The following is a 22,959-nucleotide window of genomic DNA, read 5'->3' as shown; positions in this document are numbered from 1 at the left end:
TGGATTACATCGTATCAAATGAATTACCATAATGAAATATCATCATCAAGGTCACCCGGTATAATAACATGTAAGTCATTGATTTCTTTTATTGGTGTATCTGAACAACTCCAACCCGATTGGTATAAAGCCTATACAACACATACATACCTGTACACATACCTGTACACATACGTACCTGTACATAAAATGATTTAGGTTTACCTCGAATAAACCTTGATATTAAAAATGATAGAAAAATATAAAAACAGAAGAGAAGACAAGAAAAAAAAACAATTCAATGATAAAATCATCTAAATGCATCTAATTAAATGTAAACATCTTCATCTTCCTTGTAAAAAAAAAAGGATGAGATAGAAGTTAGATGATTTAATAAACAATTATCATAAACAATTTAATTGTATCTTACAGTAAAATATAAAAATGATTGAACAACACTACTACTACTACTACTACTACTATTGTAAAGTTTCTTGTCGTCATTTTTGACCTCCATAAAAAAAAAAAAAATGTAATAAAAGGTTTGAAAAAAAATTAATAATAAATGAAAAAAAAAAAAAGATGAGATAGAAGTTAGATGATTTAATAAACAATTACGATAAACAATTTAATTATATCTTACTGTAGAATATAAAAATGATTGAATAACTACTACTACTACTACTACTACTATTATAAATTTTGTTGTCGTCATTTTTAACCTCCATACAAAAAAAAAAAATGTAATAAAAGGTTACAAGAAAAATTAATAATAATGAAAAAAAAAAAAATTAGAAATATTTCCACGTTCGATGAAGGATTAATTGTTATAACAAAAACCATAAAAAAAAAAAAATATATATATATATATTACAATTACAAATGATTATTGTGACATTGATGATTGATAATTTCAATTATTATAAATGTTAATTATTAAAAATGCTAATTAATTGATTTAATATAAATTATACTTTTTTTCTAACCTATACACAGTTATTGTTATTATTATTATTTTTTTTTTTTTTTTTAAATAAAGATTGTTCTGTTTTTTTTTTTTTAATTTCTTCACGTCATTTTGTTTCTTTTTTTATTTTTTCTTTATTTTTTTAAATAAATATCTTCCAATAGGAAATATTTTTCTTTGAAATTTCTTTTTTTAAATTTCTTTCATAAGAAGAAATAATTTTCAAATAAAACGCCATATTCTTTTTTTTTTTTTAGTTCATAATTGTATAACACAACACGTAACTCTAATTAGATTAAATTATTATTTAAATAATAATAATAATAATAATAATAATAATAATAATAATAATAATAATAAAAAGTGTACGTTAAATGGAGGAACCATAAAGACAATGAGAAATATTAGTGAGAATGACGACCTACTTTTTCCTTTATTATTATTATATTACGTTTACGTTTAATTAAAAAAAAGAATCTTTCACCAAGTTAAAATGTTAACTGTAAGATATAATTCTAAAACAATGTTGTAATCATACTCGACTAATTAACATAATTCTTGCAATGATTTTCTAATAAAAAAAAAAATAAGAAACAAACTAGAATGTTACGTTATGTTAGACTGTTATATTAGAAATAGAGAATGCTCGAAATGAATATATGTTTTATTAATTAGATATTCCATAAAATCACGTTCTTTTATAACAAGATGATTAAAAAAAAAAAACAAATTAAATTTAATTGAAATATTATTACAAACAAAACAAAAACAAAAACAAAAACAAAAAACTAAATAAAATATATATTACATATTATATATATTATACAAGGAAGTGTGAAATAAAAATTAAATTATAAGTAATCTAATTAAAATACTAATGTAATATAATAATAATAATAATAATAACAATATTAAGTAGACTATTACAAAAAAAAAATAATAAAAATAAATTTATAAATTAGAAAGTTCATCCTATAAAACATTAAAGTTATCTTCACACATAATGTTTTAAATACTAATACAATATAGAAATTAAAATAATAATAATAATAATAATAATAATAATAATAATAATAATAATAATAATAACAATATTAAGTAGACTATTACAAAAAAAAAATAATAAAAATAAATTTACAAATTCAAAAGTTTATCCTATAAAACATTGAAGAGTTATTTTCACATAATATTTTAAATACTATGATAACTTTAATTAACTGATAACATTAAATTATGATACTGATACAATCTAGAAATTAGAATAATAATGTAATATAATTATAATAATAATAATAATTATTATAATAATAATATTAACTCGACTATTAGAAAAAAAAAATAATAATAATAAAAAAATAAAGTTATATATATATATATATATATAAAAGTTTATCTTATGAAACACGACGAACGTCATTTTCTAAATTAATTCGCTTGAAATACTAATAAAATATAAAAATCATGCAATCAAATTTAATGTTATTCGTGTCAATGGCATTGATGATATAAAATGTAATTTTCTTCACATCGTAAGACCATAATCAAAGACCACCATGTTGATTTTAAACGAGATTTGAATGTCAAATGTTATTAATTCACGAAATTCATGTCGAGCATTACAACATTTAATATTTAAATATTTCTTTATTAGATAAATTCATTTATCTATTAAAATTATTATTGTTAAACATTTTTTTGTTATTTTTTTTTAAGAATAAATAAAAATTGGAAGCCTCAAAAAGCATCTTTTTTTTTTTTATACACCAGTCATTTTGACTAGTGTGGTAGAAAATGGTGGTATATCTAGTGTTAAACATCTTAATATATATATAAATTACGTGTCACGTTGTTTGTCCGCAATGGACTCCTAAACTACTGAACCGATTTGAATAAAATTTTACACACTGTTTGCAGTTTCATCCAACTTGAAAGATAGGATAATTTATATCTCAATTTATAATCGGTATAAAGTAATTCGTTGAATTAAAGACGTGTGTATTAGACTGATTGTGAGCCACAGCAACACGTGACGAGGCACCCCTACTATAAATATATTTTATAAACCATAAATTCTTTAATTGATTTACTTGAAATTTATCTTGCAAAAAAATAACACAAATACAATTAAAATATCTATAATAAAAATCAAATATATAATTAATGAAATGTATGTGTGTAAGGTATTATTATCCTCTATTAGAATTATATTTCCTATTTATTCAATTTTATTTTTCTAACTATCATCGAAATTCAAAATGTTCAAAATATAACGCAAGATTTATTGTGCAACATTAAGGAATGTAGTTGAAATAAAAATGCTGACCACGTAGTGGTTCCTTACCAATGCCATTCATGTTATGACCATGACCACCACCACCACCATTGTTGTTGTTGTTGTTGTTTTTGTTGATTGCTGTTTTTGTTGTCCCTTCGTTGATTATTTTGTTTTCATACAAAATTTATTTCATATTCAGTTCAATTTCTTTTTTTTTTTATGAATACATTTAAACAAAAAAACCAAAAAAATTTAATTATAAAATCGAGAAACATTGTTTTATTTGTGTAAAACAAACGCGAACACAAATTTTGATTCCACTGATGAAATTTCAATTGATGACAAATTTTTCAAACACGTCACACGTTTTTTCTTATAAAAAACAGTCACGTAAACCCATAGATTTTAAATTGTTTTTTTTTTTTCCCCATTACGAATGTAGACATAAAAATAAAAAGTTTCGTATTGTCGTACAACTTGTTTCTTTAACAGCATTAAACATGAAACGCATATTTATATACAGTTTTAATTATATTATCTTGAAAATAACTAGTTCAATATTTCATTGGATGAAATTACGATAAATCAAAATAAATATTTATTATATTTCAAGAAATTGTTAAATTTCTGTATCATTTGTTTACTCATTTAACTCTTTGGGACATAGTGGAATTAAAAATGTCCCACCCACCCTTTTTGATAAACCTTAATGCATGGTGGGACGTTTTTAGTCCCACCTCGAAATATTATTGCAATAGCTACACATGTTCATAAGTTTATATTTAAAACGTGCAACATAGGAGGGGCTATTTTATTATCTGAAGTTCTGTGCTGCAAAGAGTTAAATAAGAATGCTGTTAAGAAACGAAAATTATCAGAAAGACAATAATAAATATTAAATGTTTAATAATACAATATCAAGACCATTTATTAGATCAAAAATAATACAAATCAAATCTATTTAATGTTTAATATATATGTATATGTGTGTATACTAATAAATGATCTTGTAAAAAATGATCTACAAACAAATATTTATCACTTATCCTGTTTGTTTGTTTTTACACGTGGTAAAATACATTTTATTTATTATTACCACATGTGCTTGCTTATTAATGAGCTTTCTCATTAACACAGTAATTATAATAATAGTTTACCTACCTACTACCAAATGATCAACATTTTATCTATCAATTTCACCAAATACTACATCCAAAGTACCAATAATAGCAACGATATCAGCTAAGAAGTGACCTGGTCCAATATGTTTCAAACAAGCTAAATGTGCAAATCCAGGAGCCTTGATTTTACACCTGTATGGTTTACTAGTACCATCGCTGACAAGATATACTCCAAATTCACCTTTGGGTGCTTCAATGGCTGTATACGTAGCACCTGGTGGTACCTGGAAGCCTTGAGTGTATAATTTAAAATGATGAATTAAAGCTTCCATACTAGTTTTCATTTCTTCTCTACGTGGTGGAACAATTTTGGCATCGTCACATCTAACTTCACCTGGTGGCATTTTGTTTAAACATTGCTCGATTATTCTAAGCGATTGACGCATTTCTTCAACACGTATGAGGTACCTTAATTTGAAATCAAAATTAATTGATGATTTTATAAAATATCATTCGAATGAAATTTACATTTATTTCATTATTATATAACATTACCTGTCATAACAATCCCCATTTATGCCAACAGGAACATCAAAGTCCATTAAATCATATGCATCATATGGTGCTTCTTTTCTCAAATCCCATTTAATTCCAGATCCTCTTAACATTACTCCACTGAATCCCATATTTAATGCATCTTTCGCTGTAATTACCCCAATATCTTTAGTACGTTGTACCCATATTCTGTTTTCTGTCAACATATCTTCAACTTCATCGAGTCGTTCCCCATATTGCGATGCCCATTCATGAATATCATCTAATAAACCTAATGGAAGATCCAAAGATACTCCACCAGGTCGTATATAAGCTGCATGCATACGAGCTCCACTAACACGTTCATAAAATTCCATTAATTTTTCTCGTTCTTCAAACAACCAAAAGAATGGTGTCATAGCACCAACGTCCAATGCGTGAGTTCCAATTCCCATAATGTGATTTAAAATACGAGTTATTTCAGCAAATAATACTGCAATCAAATACATTTTATTATTAGCACATCAACTTTTCTATATTGTTAACTTTCTCAATAATAAACACACACACACACACACACATATACACACCTCGAATATATTTAGCACGTATAGGTACATCTATATTTAATAGTTTCTCAATTGCTAAAGAGAAACATTGTTCGTTACACATCATAGAAACATAATCCAAACGATCAAAGTATGGTAATGCTTGCAAATAGGTTTTATATTCTATAAGCTTTTCCGTAGCACGATGCAAAAGACCAATATGTGGATCAGCTCTAAGAACCATTTCTCCTTCTAATTCTAATATCAAACGTAATACTCCATGAGCAGCTGGATGTTGAGGTCCAAAATTAATATGTACATTTTTTAACTTTTCTTCTGGCTTATCCTCAGAAGGATAACCTCCTGGATATGGCCAATTTACAGGATCAACCGGTATAGCTTTTGGAGCATTTGTGTGTGAGAAAAATTCTGGATCTGGTACCCAAGCATGACCATATCGACGTTGTCTACAAACCATTATTTTATTATTACATATTATTCTAATAACATCAACTAAAAAATTAAGCACAAAATATACATATATATATATATAAAATATAAGTAGTGTTATGTAAACATATTATAATAGAATTGTATTACATTAACCTAAAAATACAAAATAATAAGAAAATACATTGAATAAAAACTTACGTAGCAGGATATAATTGAGCACCATTTCGCATATGCAATGTTGCATCGTTAAAAGATCTTAAAGATCTTCGTAAGACAGTTCTTAACACTCCAGCCGCCATGATGCAAAACTAATCTAATGTAGTTGTTCTACAGCTGTCGAACGGAACCGAATCTAAACGAACGTAACCGAACCTCAACGCATAACCGAACCTAAACGAACGTAACCGAATCTCAACGCGTAACCGAATCTAAACGAACATAGACGAACATAGACGATATCTTCGAGATAATGAAAGATCGATAAATATTCGATAAATATCTACATTTATTTGAAATGTAATTCGATTTTATATTGAAATTATTCATTTAATTAATAAATTAATATATGAAATATTTCAATACTAATTAAAATTGATTAAATGTTAGAATATAATTAAATGACTTACTTATTATCATCTGAATCGCTTATTATCAGCAGAAGGATGCTGAAGACCAAAATTGATTAGAACATATTTTACTTTGACACCTGGCTTATCATTCAATTCAATTGGTAATGGATATGACCATTTTATTGGATCAAATTGGTCTTATTAATGATATTTCTTCTTTGTTAAAAAGATCAGCATCTGGCACCCATTTGTGAACATGGCTGCTATACAATAATACACATATATATATATATGAATATCAACAAAATGTAAGATTATTTCGAAAATACTTACTTACGAAAATATTTGTTAATACTATTTCGAGAAATACGCACAATTTCTTTAAATATTGCAACAGATTGTCTAACAATCATTATACAAATATTTTCGTAATAATTGCTACGATATAAATACAACGTGAACCAAATGATTACTAAACAAAAACAAATTAAAAACGTAGAAAACAAATGAGACACGTAAAAATCGAATTTTATCGAATTTCGATCTTTTCGATCCCTATCGATTATTTTCAAAATACAATAATAATATTAAAAAACGATCCATCAATTTGGTTTCTATGGGAATACTCCGATATTGTTTGGAGTTGTATTATTTAATATTCTATGGTAATATAAATCCGTTTATATTTCTCCGAGTAAAAAACTCAAAACAAGGAGTTCAATAAAGTGTTTAAAAAAAAAAATAAATTAAGAATTTTTTCAAAAAAAAAAAAAAAACAATGTCCGTAACAAATGGAATTACAGCAAGTAATGGTTTGACCGGACAAGAAGGAATACCAGAATGGGATCAAAATAATACAACAACATTGATACAAATGTACAAAGAAAGAAAATGCCTTTGGGATACTAGTCACGAGTTTTACAAAAATCGACGCTTTCGTCGCGAGGCACTTACAGAAATGGCGAATCATTTCAATTGTTCTTTGGCGGATGTTGAAAAAAATTATACATGCTTCGTAGTTCATTTCGCAAGGAATATCGTAGATGGAATTATGCCAAATTAAATGCAGGACCTAACAATACGTTTTTAGTTAGAAAACCACAATGGTTTGCATTGGATTTATTAATGTTTCTTAAGGATGACGTTATTAAAAAATCATTGATACCAATAAATCAAATTAAAATAGAAAATTGTAATCAACAACAACAGCAACAGCAACAACAGCAACTGATAAATCAAGCCAATCAACAATTTCATCAAGATCATACAAAATTGCAACAAGAGACTCAACAAAAGCATCAACAACAACAACAACAACAACAACAACAGCAATCTCAAAAGGATTTGGATTTAAACGTACCGGTAATAATATTAATATAATAATCTTTTATATTTAAAACAATTAACACACGTTTCATTATAAATAATATTCTTAAATAATCATCCTGTATATTTTTTTCATCTTTCCCCCTGTCCCAATTGTAGGAAATTCAAAATGTTTTTTATTACGACAGCGAGAACAGTACTTTAACGCCATTGGAACCGGGCGAAGTTACTTTGGATTACAATTTACAATCAATACAAGTATCCGATAGAAAACAATCGCCTGGTAAAATATTAAAAAGAAATGTTAACGTTGAATCATCATCAAATCAAATTGATGTATCATCTAATAGCAACAGCAAACGTCAAAAATATAAAGAACCGGATGATACAAGATTAAGATTAATAAAAGCATCAACGATAGATAATATACAAGATAAAGATACTTTTACCGCGTTTGGCAATTTTGTTGCTGAAGAATTGCGAAATATGAAAGATAGCAGTCAGATGCAGTTAGCCAAATTACGAATTCATCAAATATTATTTGATGCTAATCGTAATGTTCTTAAAGTTCCAATACCAAGATTGTAATTTAAAAAAAAAAAAGAAAGAAAATCATTTTTGGAACACGTTTAAAAATACATTATCACAATTTCATTAAATTTACATCAAATAATTATATTACATAAGAAATATATACACACATGTGTGCTCTTTAAAAATTGCAAAAGAAAGATCAATGGATCATGGCCTTGATCATCCTTTACACACATACGTTATTACATTTGCAAAAGGACAAAGAAGATTATTGTCACATTTCAAGTTCAAATTTCTTCACGGGCATAAACGATTGCCAAAAGTTTGACGTAAGTGAGACGGTATTGAGGCTGCTGCTGCTATTTCGAGGATAGAAATACGATGATGGTATCATCGTCGTACTTAAACCAACGGCCAACATTCTACGCATCCTAATCCCCGATTGAAAAAATTATGGTTGTTGTTTTAATAGCAATAACTTTAATAACAAACACAAAATCTTCTCCAAGGGTGATTAGGAATCAAAAATATATCAGTGCTTTGTACTTTTAACTTGTTGTTGTTTTTTTTCTTCTTTTTCTTTTCCTTTTTTTTTGCGCATTTCGTTGCCATTTTTATTTTTTTTTTATTTTTTTGTGTGTTTTTTTTTTTTACATTTTTTTCTTTATTTATCAATTAACACTGTATGGGATTTATCTCTGTATGTGCACGCACGCGTGTGTGTGTTAATTTATTATTATTATTCTTCTTTCGTGTACAAAGGTACAAAAATGAAATATCTCTTAACGTATGAAATCCCCCCTCCCTCCATTTTTTTTTCTTTATACAATATATACTATATTGTTGTCATCGCTTTCTTAAAACGACATTAAACAATATTAATAATAATAATAATAATAATAATAATAATAATAATAATAATTTGATCGATCTTAAAAAAAAAACAAAAAAAGAAAAAACATCAACCTTCTAGGTTATGTTGTATGAAACTAAAATAAAATACTAGAGTTAAATCGTTAAAACTTAAATTATTTAAAAGAAAATGAAAAGAAAGAGAGATAATAATTAGTTTTTTGTAAAAATTAACGAATCAACTAAAACCCAAACTTTTTTTTTTATAATTCATGTAATATAATACTTCATATTTGAACTATGTCACGTTCTCTTCATTTGATGATTTTTTTTTTTTTTTTTATAATACACGGTAATCAGGTAAATTCAAAGACGCACGATTAAAATACACGTGCACGTTGGAGAGATCACTCAAGACAGTGGATAAAAAATATTGTTTTTTTTTTTTTTTTTTAAGTAAATTTTGAATTTGATAAACTTTCGTGTTCGCCAAATTTCGTTAATGAAAATAAATGAAATGTTCTATTAAAATGTATAAATAATAAAAGATATAGATTTAATTGAAGATAATATTAGCAAAATGAGATTGGCACGGTGTTATTTAATATATATATATATTTGTTGTTTCATGTTTTAAGTAAACACAACGTTTAATATCGTTGTTGTTGTTGCCCCCTTCTCCCCCTGTTCAATATAGAATTAAAAATAACCTCAAAAAAAAAAAATAGGCTAATGAAAATCGTAAAGAAGATATCGATGTAAAGATTGGGGTAATTGTAAATTTCGTACAATTTTAGGTAATTTCGTGCCGCATATTCTTCGAACTATGAGCCTAGCTTGATGGGTCAATGGTAAAGGTGTTCTAGCAGCTTCCATTACTAAAGCTTTTTGTGCATCGGTCAAACTACTCGATCTTTTGATCATACAAGGATCAAAACTTTCCGCAGCTTCTAAAAGTGCTCTTAATAATTTAGGTTTATCCGCGGTATTTTGTAACGAATTTAATATACCATGTGGATCACGAAATTGTGTCTTTATGACAACCCTAGCACCATACTTTAACAAAAGTGCGACAACTTCGACTGAAGGATTTTCATTGGATGCCACGTATTCTGCTAAAACTGGACGTAATGAGAAACCTTCATCGCTGCGTATTACAAGATTAGGATCTGCACCACGTTCCAATAACATTTGAAGTATTTGCAATCTGTTGGGTATGTTGTCGGCACAAGCAACATGGAGGGCCGATCCGATGATCGGTGATGTTGCATTAACGTCAGCACCTAAAATATAATATTTCATTTATTTATTTATCTACTAGCATAATATATTTGATTATTTATTTATTAAACATGTTATACTATGAACAACGTTAAACTGGGTGGTGCACGTGTTTCATATAATTATAATAATACTTACGTTTGTATATCACACATCGACATGATACAAAATAAAAGAAAAATATATATTGTTGTTAGTATTGTTTAAATATATATATATATATATATAAATTAATATAAAATCATAAAGATAATAATAATAATAATAATAATTACCAGACTCTAATAACATCTCAACGATTGAAGGATCACCCTTGAGTATAGCTAAATCTAATGCAGTTGGTTTTTGATAATCTGGTCCAAGAGATAACCTTGCACCTTGTTTCAATAAAAGATTTATAACAGCTGGATCCCCACCAAGTATAGCATAATGCAAAACCGTTCTATAATCGTGCCTTGAATCTGCCATGGAATTAACATCTGCCCCATAACTCAACAACAGTAATACAGTTGCAACACCCTAAAAACAATAACAACATTAGATAACAATAATGATTATTTTGATTGGTATTATAAATATCTTACTTGGGGTGATCTTGCTGCTTTCATTAATGGTGTTAATCCAGCACGATCCCTCATATTGGGTTGGGCACCAAAAGCCAATAAAAGTTCCATACACTCCAGATCCAAAGGTGATACCAAATTAATCTCAGAACCAAAGAAATATCTTTTGTTTGGATTTGCGCCAGCTTCCAATAAAGTCCTTGCAACTTCTACGTGACGATTTCTCAAGGCCAATCTTAATGGCTCGTCGCACATCATAGTCCTATGGGACAGACATATATATATATATATATATATGTTTACATAATACATAAATAAGGAGGCCAGTTTTAAAAGTAAATCAATATATGTGATATTATTTTTACAATCATATTATTCAATCGTTAAAGTGACGATTGATCTGATACGAGACTTTTTATTGGCTTACGATCAATGGATTCCACATCGTAACAAATATATCGATCTATATTAAACTATAAATGTTATAGTTAACAAATTAAATATAATTTATTGTTAGAAATAAATAAATATATGTATATTAATAATTGTAATGTAATATTACGTGAAATTTAAACAAAATATTTGTGAGTTTTTATTATATTGAAAGTTTACTTTAAAACTGCATCATAATTGGGAGGAGATTTGCTTTTTGTTAATAATAAACATTTATTTTGGGGAATTTTCTGATAAAATTAGAAATGTAGATATATTTACCTAGGAAATAATTCCCCAGTGTCTTTTCTATGATCAACCTTGGCGCCATATTTTAATAAAAGTTTGACGAGATCGAGAAAACCATGTTCAGCAGCCAGATGCAATGCGGAATATCCGCATTCGTCGGTTGCATCGATATCGGCACCACGTACCAATAATAATTGTGCTGCATCTATGTACCTTTGCCATACCGCATAATGTAATGGTCTTAAACCTTGGGTTACAGGCTCATTTGGTCTTGCACCACATGCAAGTAGTATCCGAATTTCATCCAGTGGTTGTAACCTTATAATAGCGTCGGCTAATTCCCGTTGTAACGGGTTGGTTATGCAATGCAACGGCATCTAGAAAATAATTTAATATATATATATGTATGTATGTATATATGGTTTTTATTTTGAAATAATATAATAAAGATAAAATGTATGATTTAATTATTTGAGATGTTTCTTAATTGTTTTTTAATGATATAATTAAATAAACAGTAATATATATAAAATAATAAAATAATATAAATTAAATATAAAATAAAAATATAATATTAATACTAGATATAGGAGACCAGTCATTTTGACTAGTCGGGCCATTTTATCTTAAAATTTCTACTTCTGTAAATAATTAATGCGTTTTGTTATTTAAAAATGTCTATAAATCCATTTATCTGTTAAAATTATTATTGTTAAACATTTTTTTTGTTATTTTTTAGGAATAAATAAAGATTGGAAGCTTTAAAAAGCATTTTTTTTGTATACACCAGTCATTTTGACTAGTGTGGTAGAAAATGGTGGTATATATATATATATATATATATATATATATCTAGTGTTAAATATTAAAAATTAATATTAAATATAAAATAAAATAATATAAATTAAATATAAAATAAAAATATAATATTAATACTAGATATAGGAGACCAGTCATTTTGACTAGTCGGGCCATTTTATCTTAAAATTTCTACTTCTGTAAATAATTAATGCGTTTTGTTATTTAAAAATGTCTATAAATCCATTTATCTGTTAAAATTATTATTGTTAAACATTTTTTTTGTTATTTTTTAGGAATAAATAAAGATTGGAAGCTTTAAAAAGCATTTTTTTTGTATACACCAGTCATTTTGACTAGTGTGGTAGAAAATGGTGGTATATATATATATATATATATATATATATATATCTAGTGTTAAATATTAAAAATTAATATTAAATATAAAATAAAATAATATAAATTAAATATAAAAATAAAAATACAATATTAAATATTAAAAATTAATAATTTAAATAAAATAAAAATACTAAAGTAAAATAAAATAAATTAAATTCGAAACGTCCTATCATTACACTGACAGAATCAAAATATCAACCAATTAAAAAATCAAATTTGATACAACAACAGAATAACAACTCACGCGTAGTGCGTATTTATTTGGTCCCATATTAAAAAATGAGTAAATTTTTGTTCAAAGAAGAAGAAGAAGAAGAAAAAGAAGAAAAAGAAGAAAAAACAAACAAAATAAACAAGATGTTTTCTTTTAAAACCACAAGAGTGATACGATCTATTGCGAGTTGTTAAAAAGAACTGAACAGATATCCTTCTAGTCTCGTTATTTAAAAGTATATACAAGGAAGAAGTATTTTTTAGAAACTATGTGCATGTATTAACTGTGAGGTGGGGGATTTTTTTTTGAAGGTTACTATGCAACAGTTCATTGGTGGTGGTAAAATGGTATACGCCCCTTGAAAGAAGAATTTTCTTCTTTAAATAGTAACCTGTATTTATATATCTTTTCACTCTTTGTCAGTTTACAATTTAATTCTAAAGTTAAACTTCTTTTCTTTTTTTTTTCATTACGAAATTCTTTTCATGATTTTTTTGACTCAAGTAGTGACTTTTGACTAAGAAGTATTATTGAAAAATCTGCATTTATATATCTTTTAACTCTTTGTCAGTTTACAATTCAATTCTAAGGTTAAACTTCTTTTTTTCATTACAAAATTCTTTTTAAGGATTTTTTGACTCAAGTAGTGACTTTTGACTAAGAAGTATTATTGAAAAATCTGCATTTATATATCTTTGCACTCTTTGTCAGTTTACAATTCAATTCTAAAGTTAAACTTCTTTTCTTTTTTCATTACAAAATTCTTTTTAAGGATTTTTTGACTCAAGTAGTGACTTTTGACTAAGAAGTATTATTGAAAAATCTGCATTTATATATCTTTGCACTCTTTGTCAGTTTACAATTCAATTCTAAAGTTAAACTTCTTTTCTTTTTTCATTACGAAATTCTTTTCATGATTTTTTTGACTCAAGTAGTGACTTTTGACTAAGAAGAATTATTGAAAAATATTGATTATATGGGTTTCTTCAAAAAGAAAGTTTATGGGGTTATTCTTAATATTGTAATAAATTTATTTTGAGTATAATTATTGCAATATTTTATTTTTTATTAAATAAATATTGCAAATTGTTGTTTTTTGTTTTTTAATCAAATAAAGGTTAGAATTTTTCTACTTTCTTTTTTTTGGGGAAATATTTTTCGAAAAATGGAGACTTCATTATCTTTTGATTTTTTTTTCTAACACAATACAAAAAAATATATATATTTAATAATATATTATTTAATAACATAATAATAATAATAATAATAATAATAATAATAATAATAATAATAATAATAATATATAATTTTATATATATAAAATATTTTTGTCCATGTATATTAAAATAAAAGTTACAATTGCAAACGTTATGCACGCTACGATTTATCTACAGTTTCTAACCTACAAATAAATTTGTCTTCTTTTATTTATTTCCTCGAATTGAATAGGATGAAAGAGAAAGATAAATAGATAGATAGATAGATAGATAGATAAAGAAAGATTCAACAAGATGATTTATTTCTATCGTAGAAGAGAAGAAAGAACTTTTCTTTGTAGGTCGACGTGCTCGGTTAAACCTATTGGACAAGCCGCCAAAAACGGTTTTTAAGACCACGTGGGTGTGCCGTTTGAAAATTCGCGGGAAAACAATAGACGTTCGAACAAAATGGAGCGTTACGTTAATAATGGAGGTTAATTAATCGAATTTTAAGAAGAAAAAAAAATAAAATAAAACAAAATACATGAACAATTTTACACATTTACACATTAAATTTTTATAAATAAAATATTCCATATACTTAGATTAATTTTCTAATATAAAAAGAATTAATTTATCTACGATTTAAATACACGTTTTGTACGTTACTATAACCTGTTGTTTTTTTTTTTTAATTTGATTTGTTTTTTTATTTGTTTAAACGTACTAACAGTTAATAATAATAATAATAATATATCGTAATCTTTCGATACACGTCACTAGATTGAAGCAATGAAAAATCGCCAACACATCTATTTCACTCTCTGTTTCACTCTTTGAGAAACTTGTGCCAAGAAAGTGGCACAATTTGGGCGATGATACGATGAAAAAGCTCATCGAATGAATACGACGATATTCAAAAATCATGCAGTCTGCAATACACGATGTGAGGTGTTCATTAGAATTATAATTATATTCATTTGACAGTAAGTAAAAAAAAAAAAAAAAAAAAAAAACAATAATCATATTGTTTATCTTATATTTTACTTTGACAATTTTAATTTTGCTTTTACAAATGAAAGAATAAAAACAAAAACAAATATGAACAATTGTTTAATAATTCACAGCCATGATTGAAAAAGAACCAAAATGAAATGATTGATGAACAACAACAAGAAAAAAAAAAAAAACAAAACAAAACAAAAAAAACTGTAAAAGATTGAAATAATATTTGAATCATTGAAGAAGAAGATTATTTGACTTTTTTTTTTGCAACATTGTGAATGAAGAAAAAACCCTAAACAAATAAGGAATTTAAAGAAAAATCCTAAAACTTGGTGTGTAACATCTCTCTCTCTCTCTCTCTCTCTTTCTCTCTCTTTCTCTATTTCTATTTCTCTTTCTCTTGAATTCTATTTGAGAGTTTCGCTGCCAATTTAAACGAACGAACGTACCTTTTAAAACGATTAAAAATAATCGTAGACGTGTGCGCGCATGATCCCCCGAACGCGTATCATTAAATCGGCCATTGTATGTGAACTGACATGATTACGTATCTTTTTGTATTTATTTATTTATTTATTTATTTAATTCTATTATTCTTTTTCATATAAAATAATAATAAACGAAAGTAAAAAAAAAAAAAAACAAAAAACTAAAAAACAGAAGGATAAATCTTATTTGATCGAAAAAGATAATAAAATTGTTTTTACAAATAATGTTTTTTTTTTTTTTGAATATCACACATCATCAATAATTTTATGATCTTTGTATGTACAATGATTAACTTTAAGTGTTTCAAATAAACAATGAATATTATTTGTTAATTAAAGGTGTGTAATATCATCAAGTTTCTTTATATATATATATATAGGTATATAAATTATTATATTTAAATTAATTAATTTAACATTTATTATAATTTAATTTTATCTAATTTAATTTTATATAATTAATTTAACATTTTAATTCTATATATATATATAATAATAAAATTTAAATAATAATAAATTTGAAATAATAAAATTTAAATAATAATAAATTTGAAATAATAAAATTTGAAATATAAAAATATAAAAATATAAAAATATATATATATATATATATTCAATTCTTCAAATATATATAATAATTCAAATATAAATAATTATTATATTAATAATAAATTATAAAAAATATCCAAATATATAAATAAAATTAAATATAAATTATAATATTATAAAATATTATATTAAATAATTATATAAAATAATATATATATATATATATATATATATATATATATATATATATATATATAAACAAATTATAGAAAAAGAAGAAATACAGTGATAGAAATAAATAAAACAAAAACAAAAAAAAATCATCTACAATAAATCATATTTCAATAAAAACATAAAACACCATTTACACTAAATACTTGTATCCACTAAATATATACATATATATACATACGCATATGTGCCTATAATTATGAAAATGATCTAAGTCAAATATATTTAAAGAATTACATTTCAACACTAACAAATCAATTCCATCTAATATTAAAATAACAAACACCATATCAACCGTCTCATTTTTTAACAATATCCCGTAAATTATACAGTTTAATTTAAAATAATCTCTCTCTCTACTGTATAAAATAACTGATAGAAAAAAAAAAAAAACTCTCATTTCTTTTCTTTTAAACAAAATTTCAATTAATAATTAAAAAACCCAATCTCATATATTATGAACACATACATACAATACAATACAATTATTATCAATAAGTTTTGATAAAACCGGCGAACAATTTGACACAACCAATGAACCAACTAAACGAACAAACTAACAGCCCCCTCCCCCTCCCCCCTCCCCTTCACCCTCTCACCACCCCCCTTCCCTTACCTTACCTTCCCTCTTCACCCTCAACCCCCTTGTTATTGTTTACTCACATCGAATACGGTGCGATGCTCCAACATGTAGAATTGGTATTAGAAACTGCCTTCTTCGTCGAAAACTCGATCCTATTTAAAGCTTCGGTACGGCGATTCTCGACACGAAAATAACACAAAGGGATCGTGCGAGAGCTTGCGCACCGCAGTATATCGTCACTCACTCTCTCTCACTCTCTTTCTCACTCTCTTTCTCTTTCTCTTTTTCTTTTTCGTTCTCTTACTTACACTTACTCTTTCTATCTTTTCAATGTTTCTCTCTTTATTTTCTATCTTATACTCTTATGTACCCACTCTCTCTTTCTCTCTCTATCTATCTATCTATCTATCTATCTATCTATCTTTATCTCTCTCTCTCTCTCTTATACTTTCTTATATATAAATTTGTCTTTCTCAGTTACACTAATAAGAAGAAGAAGAAGAAGAGGAAGAAGAAGAGGAAGAAGAAGAAGAAGACGCAATTTTCGACATCAACGAAAAACCGATTTGATACGAATTTGAACGATTCTTAAATAAGTAAGTAAGTAAGTAAATAAGTAAGTAATGGTGGATTAGAAGTGGTGTCAACGTATCTTTAATTTGTTTGTTTGTTTTTTTTTTTTTTTTTAATATGACCATCTTTTATTAAGTACACACACTTTATAATATTATCTCTTGAAGTCAATTTTTGTAGAGATAAAGAAGTTATTCTATTTTTATTTGTTTTTTTGTTTTTTTTTGGGGGGGGGAGAGGGGTCTTTTAGGTCTTTTTGTCTTATTTTTATCTCTATCTTTTATCTTTATTTCTCTGTTCCTAGTTCTTATTACTTTCTTTCTTTCTTTCTTTCTTTCTTTTTCTTTCTTACTCATTTCATATTAAGCTAAAAAAAAAAAAAAAAAAACTCATCAAAACTTGTTTTTTTTTTTTTTCATTTTATCAAACGACGGCTCTCTGTTTTGTTACTTTTTTTTTTTTTTTTTTTTTTTGTGGTAAGATAACGTATCATTATTTTTATAGAAATATTTTCATGCATCAATGTAATTTCATTTTTAAATACTTCCGGCTAGAAATTTGACTTTCGTTGTAGATATGTTTCATTTTTTCTTTTCTTTTTTTTTTTAATTTAATATTTAAATTGATTGGATTTTGGGGTTAGGATGTTTCGTAATTTTTAAATACAATTTTTGTTTTGACTTTTATCAAACGACGACCCCCTCTGTTTCGTTACTTTTTTTTTTTTTTTTTTTTTTGTAAGATAACACAACGTATCATTATTTTTATAGAAATATTTTAATGCATCAATGTAATTTCATTTTTAAATACTTCCGGATAATAATTTGACTCCCGTTGTATATGTTTCTTTTTTTCTTAAATTTAATATTCGAATTGATTGGATTTTGGGGTTAGGATGTTTCGTATTTGTTAAATACAATTTTTATTTTGACTTTTAAGTTTCTTTTTTCAAGATGGTTGACGTTTCATTCTTTTTAAATTGGTCAATTAACGAAAAACAAACTTAATTTTCTCAAAATTAAATATCGTTGACATTTTTTGTTTGAAAACTTGTCTTTCTATTTTTTTTTTGTAATAATAATAATAATAATAATAACAATTAAATAAATATACAAGAAAAAGGAATAAACTTTTGTTCTGTGAAACGTTTCAATTTGAAATAAACTTTTGTTTGTTTTCTTTTCTTTTTAGCAAGTAAGAAAAACTATTAAAAAAAAAAAAAAAAAAGAAGAAAAATAAACAAAACGAAGGATTTTCAATGAAGTATTTTTGTATGTAAAGAAAAAAAAATAAAAAGAAAATAGTAAGAAGAGAGAAAGAGAGAGAGAGAGAGAGAGAGAGAGAGAGAAAAGACACATTGAAATGAATTTTTGCCGCCATCCGCCATTGATCTTTGTCAAGTTCTTTGACCGTGATCAAAACAACACTTATATATATATATATATTTATAATAATAATAATAATAATAATAATAATAATAATAATAATAATAATATATATATAAATAAGTGTTGTGTTGATATAATAAAAACAAACATAAAATGAAAGATTAAAATACAAGAGTAAGATTAAATATATCCAGTTGAGAAGGAAAATGGAAAACCAAAAACAATAATAATAATAATAATAATAATAATAATAGTAATATATAGTACAGTTCCAGGGAAAATGACGAAGATGAAAATCCGCTTACTTACAGTTGATTCATTCGCAACGATTTTTCTCACCAATTTACCAAAAACATCATCCACTAACTCAAACTCACTCAAACTCACTCAAACTCAACTCAACCAACCAAAAACTCGACATGAAGAGAAGGGGCTTTAAACACAAACGAAGAAAAAAAAAAGGTACACAAGAAAAGAGAAGAAAACAAGTGGGGGAGGGGGAGGAAAGTGAGAGAGTTCTGCTGAAGAAAAAAAAAAAAAACAAAGAAAAAAAGAAAGATAAAAACAAAGATAAAAACAAAGATAATTTACGTTAGTCCAAAATCTTGGCAAAGAAAACATATTGTCTTCTACAAATTCTATTATTTGATGATCATGCGTCATTTTGTGTTTGAAAACAAAGGAAAACAATGAATTCAGCAAGAATTTCCCCTTCAACCTTGAAAAGTTTCTTGACACGAAAGAAAAAAAAATAAAAAAAAAAATATATAATCAAATTAATAAAAAAAAAAAAATTAATTAAACACACATACATACGTACTATTCATACACACCGACATACAAAAAATGTATACAAAAAATGTTAGAAAAAAAAGGAGAAGAAAAAAACAAACTAAAAAAAAAAAAAAGTAAAAATGTCATAAACAAATATTGTCGAGTATAATAATAATAATAATAATAATAAATAATAAATATTAACAATAATAGTAATAATAGTAATAATTAATAACAAAGGGAGAATAAAGTATGTTTTGGTTTTTTTTCTTTTTTCTTTTTTGTTGGTTATGTTTGTTCTCAAGAAGAGGTATCGTAAATATAGAAAAAAAAAAAAAAAAGAAGATTGCAAAACACAATAAACAAAATTGTTTTGTATTTTTTTTTTTGTTCTTTTTTTTTTCTTTGTATATATATATATTTTCGTTTTTTTTTTGTTCTTTTCTTTCAAGAGTACTTTTTATTAAGAAATACTTTTGCACTTATTAAATGCCTTATGTTTATAATTAGTTTTCATTATTATAATAATTATTGTTATAGCGTTGTCCTATTCATCTACTTAGAAGCATGCTTACTAAACACATGTTGTTTACACGATCGATCTTAAAATTAAAAGCAATTATTCATGGTTGTTTTTTGTTTTCGTTTTTTTTTTTTTCGTTTTTTTGCTTTTTCTTTTTTTCTTTCTTCTTCAATCAATGTCCATTATTTTTACTCACATTTCATCAATTACTTTATAAAACACATCTTACTTTACTAAATCAAACAACAATACTTCCATTGCATAATATGATTATAAACGCCGAGGAGAGTGAAGGGGGGGGGGAGTAGGCTCAGTAAAAGTAGTGGGGGAGTAGTCAACTGAGTACAAGTTGCGGGAGTGGGGGTAGACTGAGTACAAGTTGCGGGAGTGGGAGTAGACTGAGTACAAGTTGCGGGAGTGGGAGTAGACTGAGTAAAAATTGCGGGAGTGGGGGTAGATTGAGTAAAAGTGACAGGAGTGGGGATAAGTTTTTGATATCAATTTTGTTTGTATACGTGTATGACTTTTCTTTCATTTTTCATTTTGAGAATCATGTCGGAGGAAAAGAGATAGTAGAAAATTATAATAATATTTGTGTGAGAAAAAGAAAAAGAAAAAAAGAGAAAGACAAAGAGAGAAAGAGAGAGAGAGAGAGAGAGAGAGAGAGAGAGAGAAAAAGAAAGAAAGATAATTTATAATAATTGCAAAAATTGTCAAATTACAATTTAATACCACGCTCACGCGATGCCTGTTTTATAGAAACCATTTTGATATTAGCACCGTTGTAATAAAACTATATATATATATATATTTAAATATAAATATAAATAAATACATATATTATTTATATTTATATTAATAATATATATATATATATATATATATATATATATATATATATATATATATATATATATACATATTTATTTTCTTTTTGTATGAAATTTTATTCATTGTACTATCATACAAAAAAAAAACTGTTTACGTGAAATTTGGAAATAGAAAAATTATAGGTTAGAAAAGATTATAGATTAGTAAAGATAAAAAATTAGATAGAAAGAAAGAAAGATAGATAGATAGATAAAGTGAAAGAGAAAGAGAAAGAGAGAGCAGAGCATCGCTTGAGTATTAGAAAAAAAAATAAATAAATAAACAAACAAATAATATCTCAAGTAGAAATAATATAAAAGCTTGATCTGACATTATAAATCATAATATACATATACATATATATAGATAGATCTATATATATATATATATATATATAGATTTTTAATTTCGAGTTTAATTTGTTTATACTTTTCTTCTTTTCTTTTTTTTTGTTTCCGTTTTTTAATATTTTGTTTTTTGTTTTTTTGTTTTTTACATATCAATTTACAAGCCTTTTGTTTTTTTTTTTATTTGTGAGTTTACTTTCAAAAATATCATGGACTCCTTACAAGATTCTTTTTATTTTGTTTTTGGTTTCTGTTTTCTTTTGTTTTTTTTTTTATTTTTTGTTGAGGAAGGCTTTTTCTTTCTCTTTTATTAATAATAATAATAAAAATAATAATAATAATAATAATAATAATAATTGATAATAATATTTGTCTCAAATTTGTTGATCCACACACTAAAAAAAAATATATATATATATATATATCGATGTCATACACACACTTGTTGTTTTCAATACGTGTGTATACGTGTTACACACACTTTTGTTTTATATTTCTTTTTTCCACGATTATTTTTTTTATTTTATTATTTTATTAAATTTTGTTCTGTTTTAATTTGTTCTTTTTTTTTTTTTTTATTTTATTCTCCATTATACAAATACAATGATCGTATATCTAATCGAAGCGAATAGATAATTAAAAAAATAATAATAATAATATAGAAGAAAAAAAAAAGAAAAAGAGAAAGAAAAAGTGAAAGAGAGATAGAGATAGAGAGATAGATAGAAAGAAAAAAATAATAAAGAAAGAAGATAGAAAAAAAGAAAAAAAAAAAAAAAAATAGGAGAGGAGACGTGTCACGGCAGTTTATTTAAGAGAATTAATTAGAATTATAAAATCTGTTTTTCTTTTCATCGTAATTAAAAGCAATTAAAGACCAAACTTATAAACAATCTGATTTGTTTTGGTTTTTGTTTGTTTCTTTTACGTGTGTGTGTGTGTGTTTTTTTTTTTTAAAGAGTCTTTTCTATTCTTTTTTTTTTTTTTTTTTAAATTCATGGCATCGTTCATTTTTTTTTTTTTTTTTTTTAATTTAATGTGATGCATTAATCGCACGTTTATCTTTCATTGACATACATACATATATATATATATATATATATTATTATATAATACAGGGTGTCAAAATTTTGTTTCATCAAACTTGTCATTTTAAGAAATAATTGACCAAAATTATTTCACAATATTATTTACAAAAATAAAGAAAAACTATGAAATATGAAATATAATAATACATAATATAATACATGATTCTTATTTTTGTAAATATAATACAACACTACTGTTATCTGTAATAAAAATAATCAATAAAATTATTTTCAAATAAAATTATAA

General features: G+C 25.3%; 4 protein-coding genes and 1 long non-coding RNA gene across 5 annotated transcripts in view; 2 read left to right on the top strand and 3 right to left on the bottom strand.

Annotated features, from left to right (window-relative positions):
• Positions 1-4,110: 4,110 nt before the first annotated feature.
• Positions 4,111-6,251, bottom strand: ND-49 (NADH dehydrogenase (ubiquinone) 49 kDa subunit). The gene is made up of 4 exons (XM_015319862.2): positions 6,076-6,251; positions 5,467-5,891; positions 4,898-5,369; positions 4,111-4,810 (listed from the first exon to the last, which is right to left on the bottom strand). The coding sequence occupies exons 1-4, from the start codon at positions 6,174-6,176 to the stop codon at positions 4,405-4,407; spliced, it is 1,404 nt and encodes a 467-aa protein (XP_015175348.1). The 5' UTR covers positions 6,177-6,251; the 3' UTR covers positions 4,111-4,404.
• Positions 6,252-6,503: 252 nt separating this feature from the next.
• On the top strand, positions 6,504-9,883 carry LOC107065828 (uncharacterized). The gene is given in 3 exon segments (XM_089175845.1): positions 6,504-7,438; positions 7,441-7,808; positions 7,932-9,883. Coding segments are annotated over 3 exon segments (1,011 nt in total). The 5' UTR covers positions 6,504-7,224; the 3' UTR covers positions 8,361-9,883.
• Positions 8,918-17,405, bottom strand: LOC107065825 (ankyrin repeat and SOCS box protein 16). The gene is made up of 5 exons (XM_015319856.2): positions 17,230-17,405; positions 11,717-12,060; positions 11,024-11,264; positions 10,715-10,958; positions 8,918-10,441 (listed from the first exon to the last, which is right to left on the bottom strand). The coding sequence occupies exons 1-5, from the start codon at positions 17,254-17,256 to the stop codon at positions 9,888-9,890; spliced, it is 1,410 nt and encodes a 469-aa protein (XP_015175342.1). The 5' UTR covers positions 17,257-17,405; the 3' UTR covers positions 8,918-9,887.
• LOC107065826 (uncharacterized) overlaps positions 11,924-22,959 on the bottom strand; it is a 21,608-nt gene continuing 10,572 nt past the window's right edge. Inside the window, exon 4 of the mRNA XM_089175844.1 lies at positions 11,924-12,060. The gene's annotated coding sequence lies outside the window, so the exon portion shown is untranslated. The remainder of the gene's footprint in view (positions 12,061-22,959) is intronic.
• On the top strand, positions 17,644-21,095 carry LOC149031474 (uncharacterized). Its single transcript, XR_016177713.1, has 2 exons — positions 17,644-17,745; positions 18,914-21,095. It is a non-coding gene; the product is annotated as an uncharacterized LOC149031474 (long non-coding RNA).

This window comes from Polistes dominula, unplaced genomic scaffold, assembly GCF_049000335.1.
Source record: "Polistes dominula isolate Pdom_NZ unplaced genomic scaffold, Pdom_raw_medaka contig_19, whole genome shotgun sequence".
In the NCBI taxonomy this organism is placed as follows: domain Eukaryota; kingdom Metazoa; phylum Arthropoda; class Insecta; order Hymenoptera; family Vespidae; genus Polistes; species Polistes dominula.
This window is presented reverse-complemented; position numbering and strand designations above follow the sequence as displayed.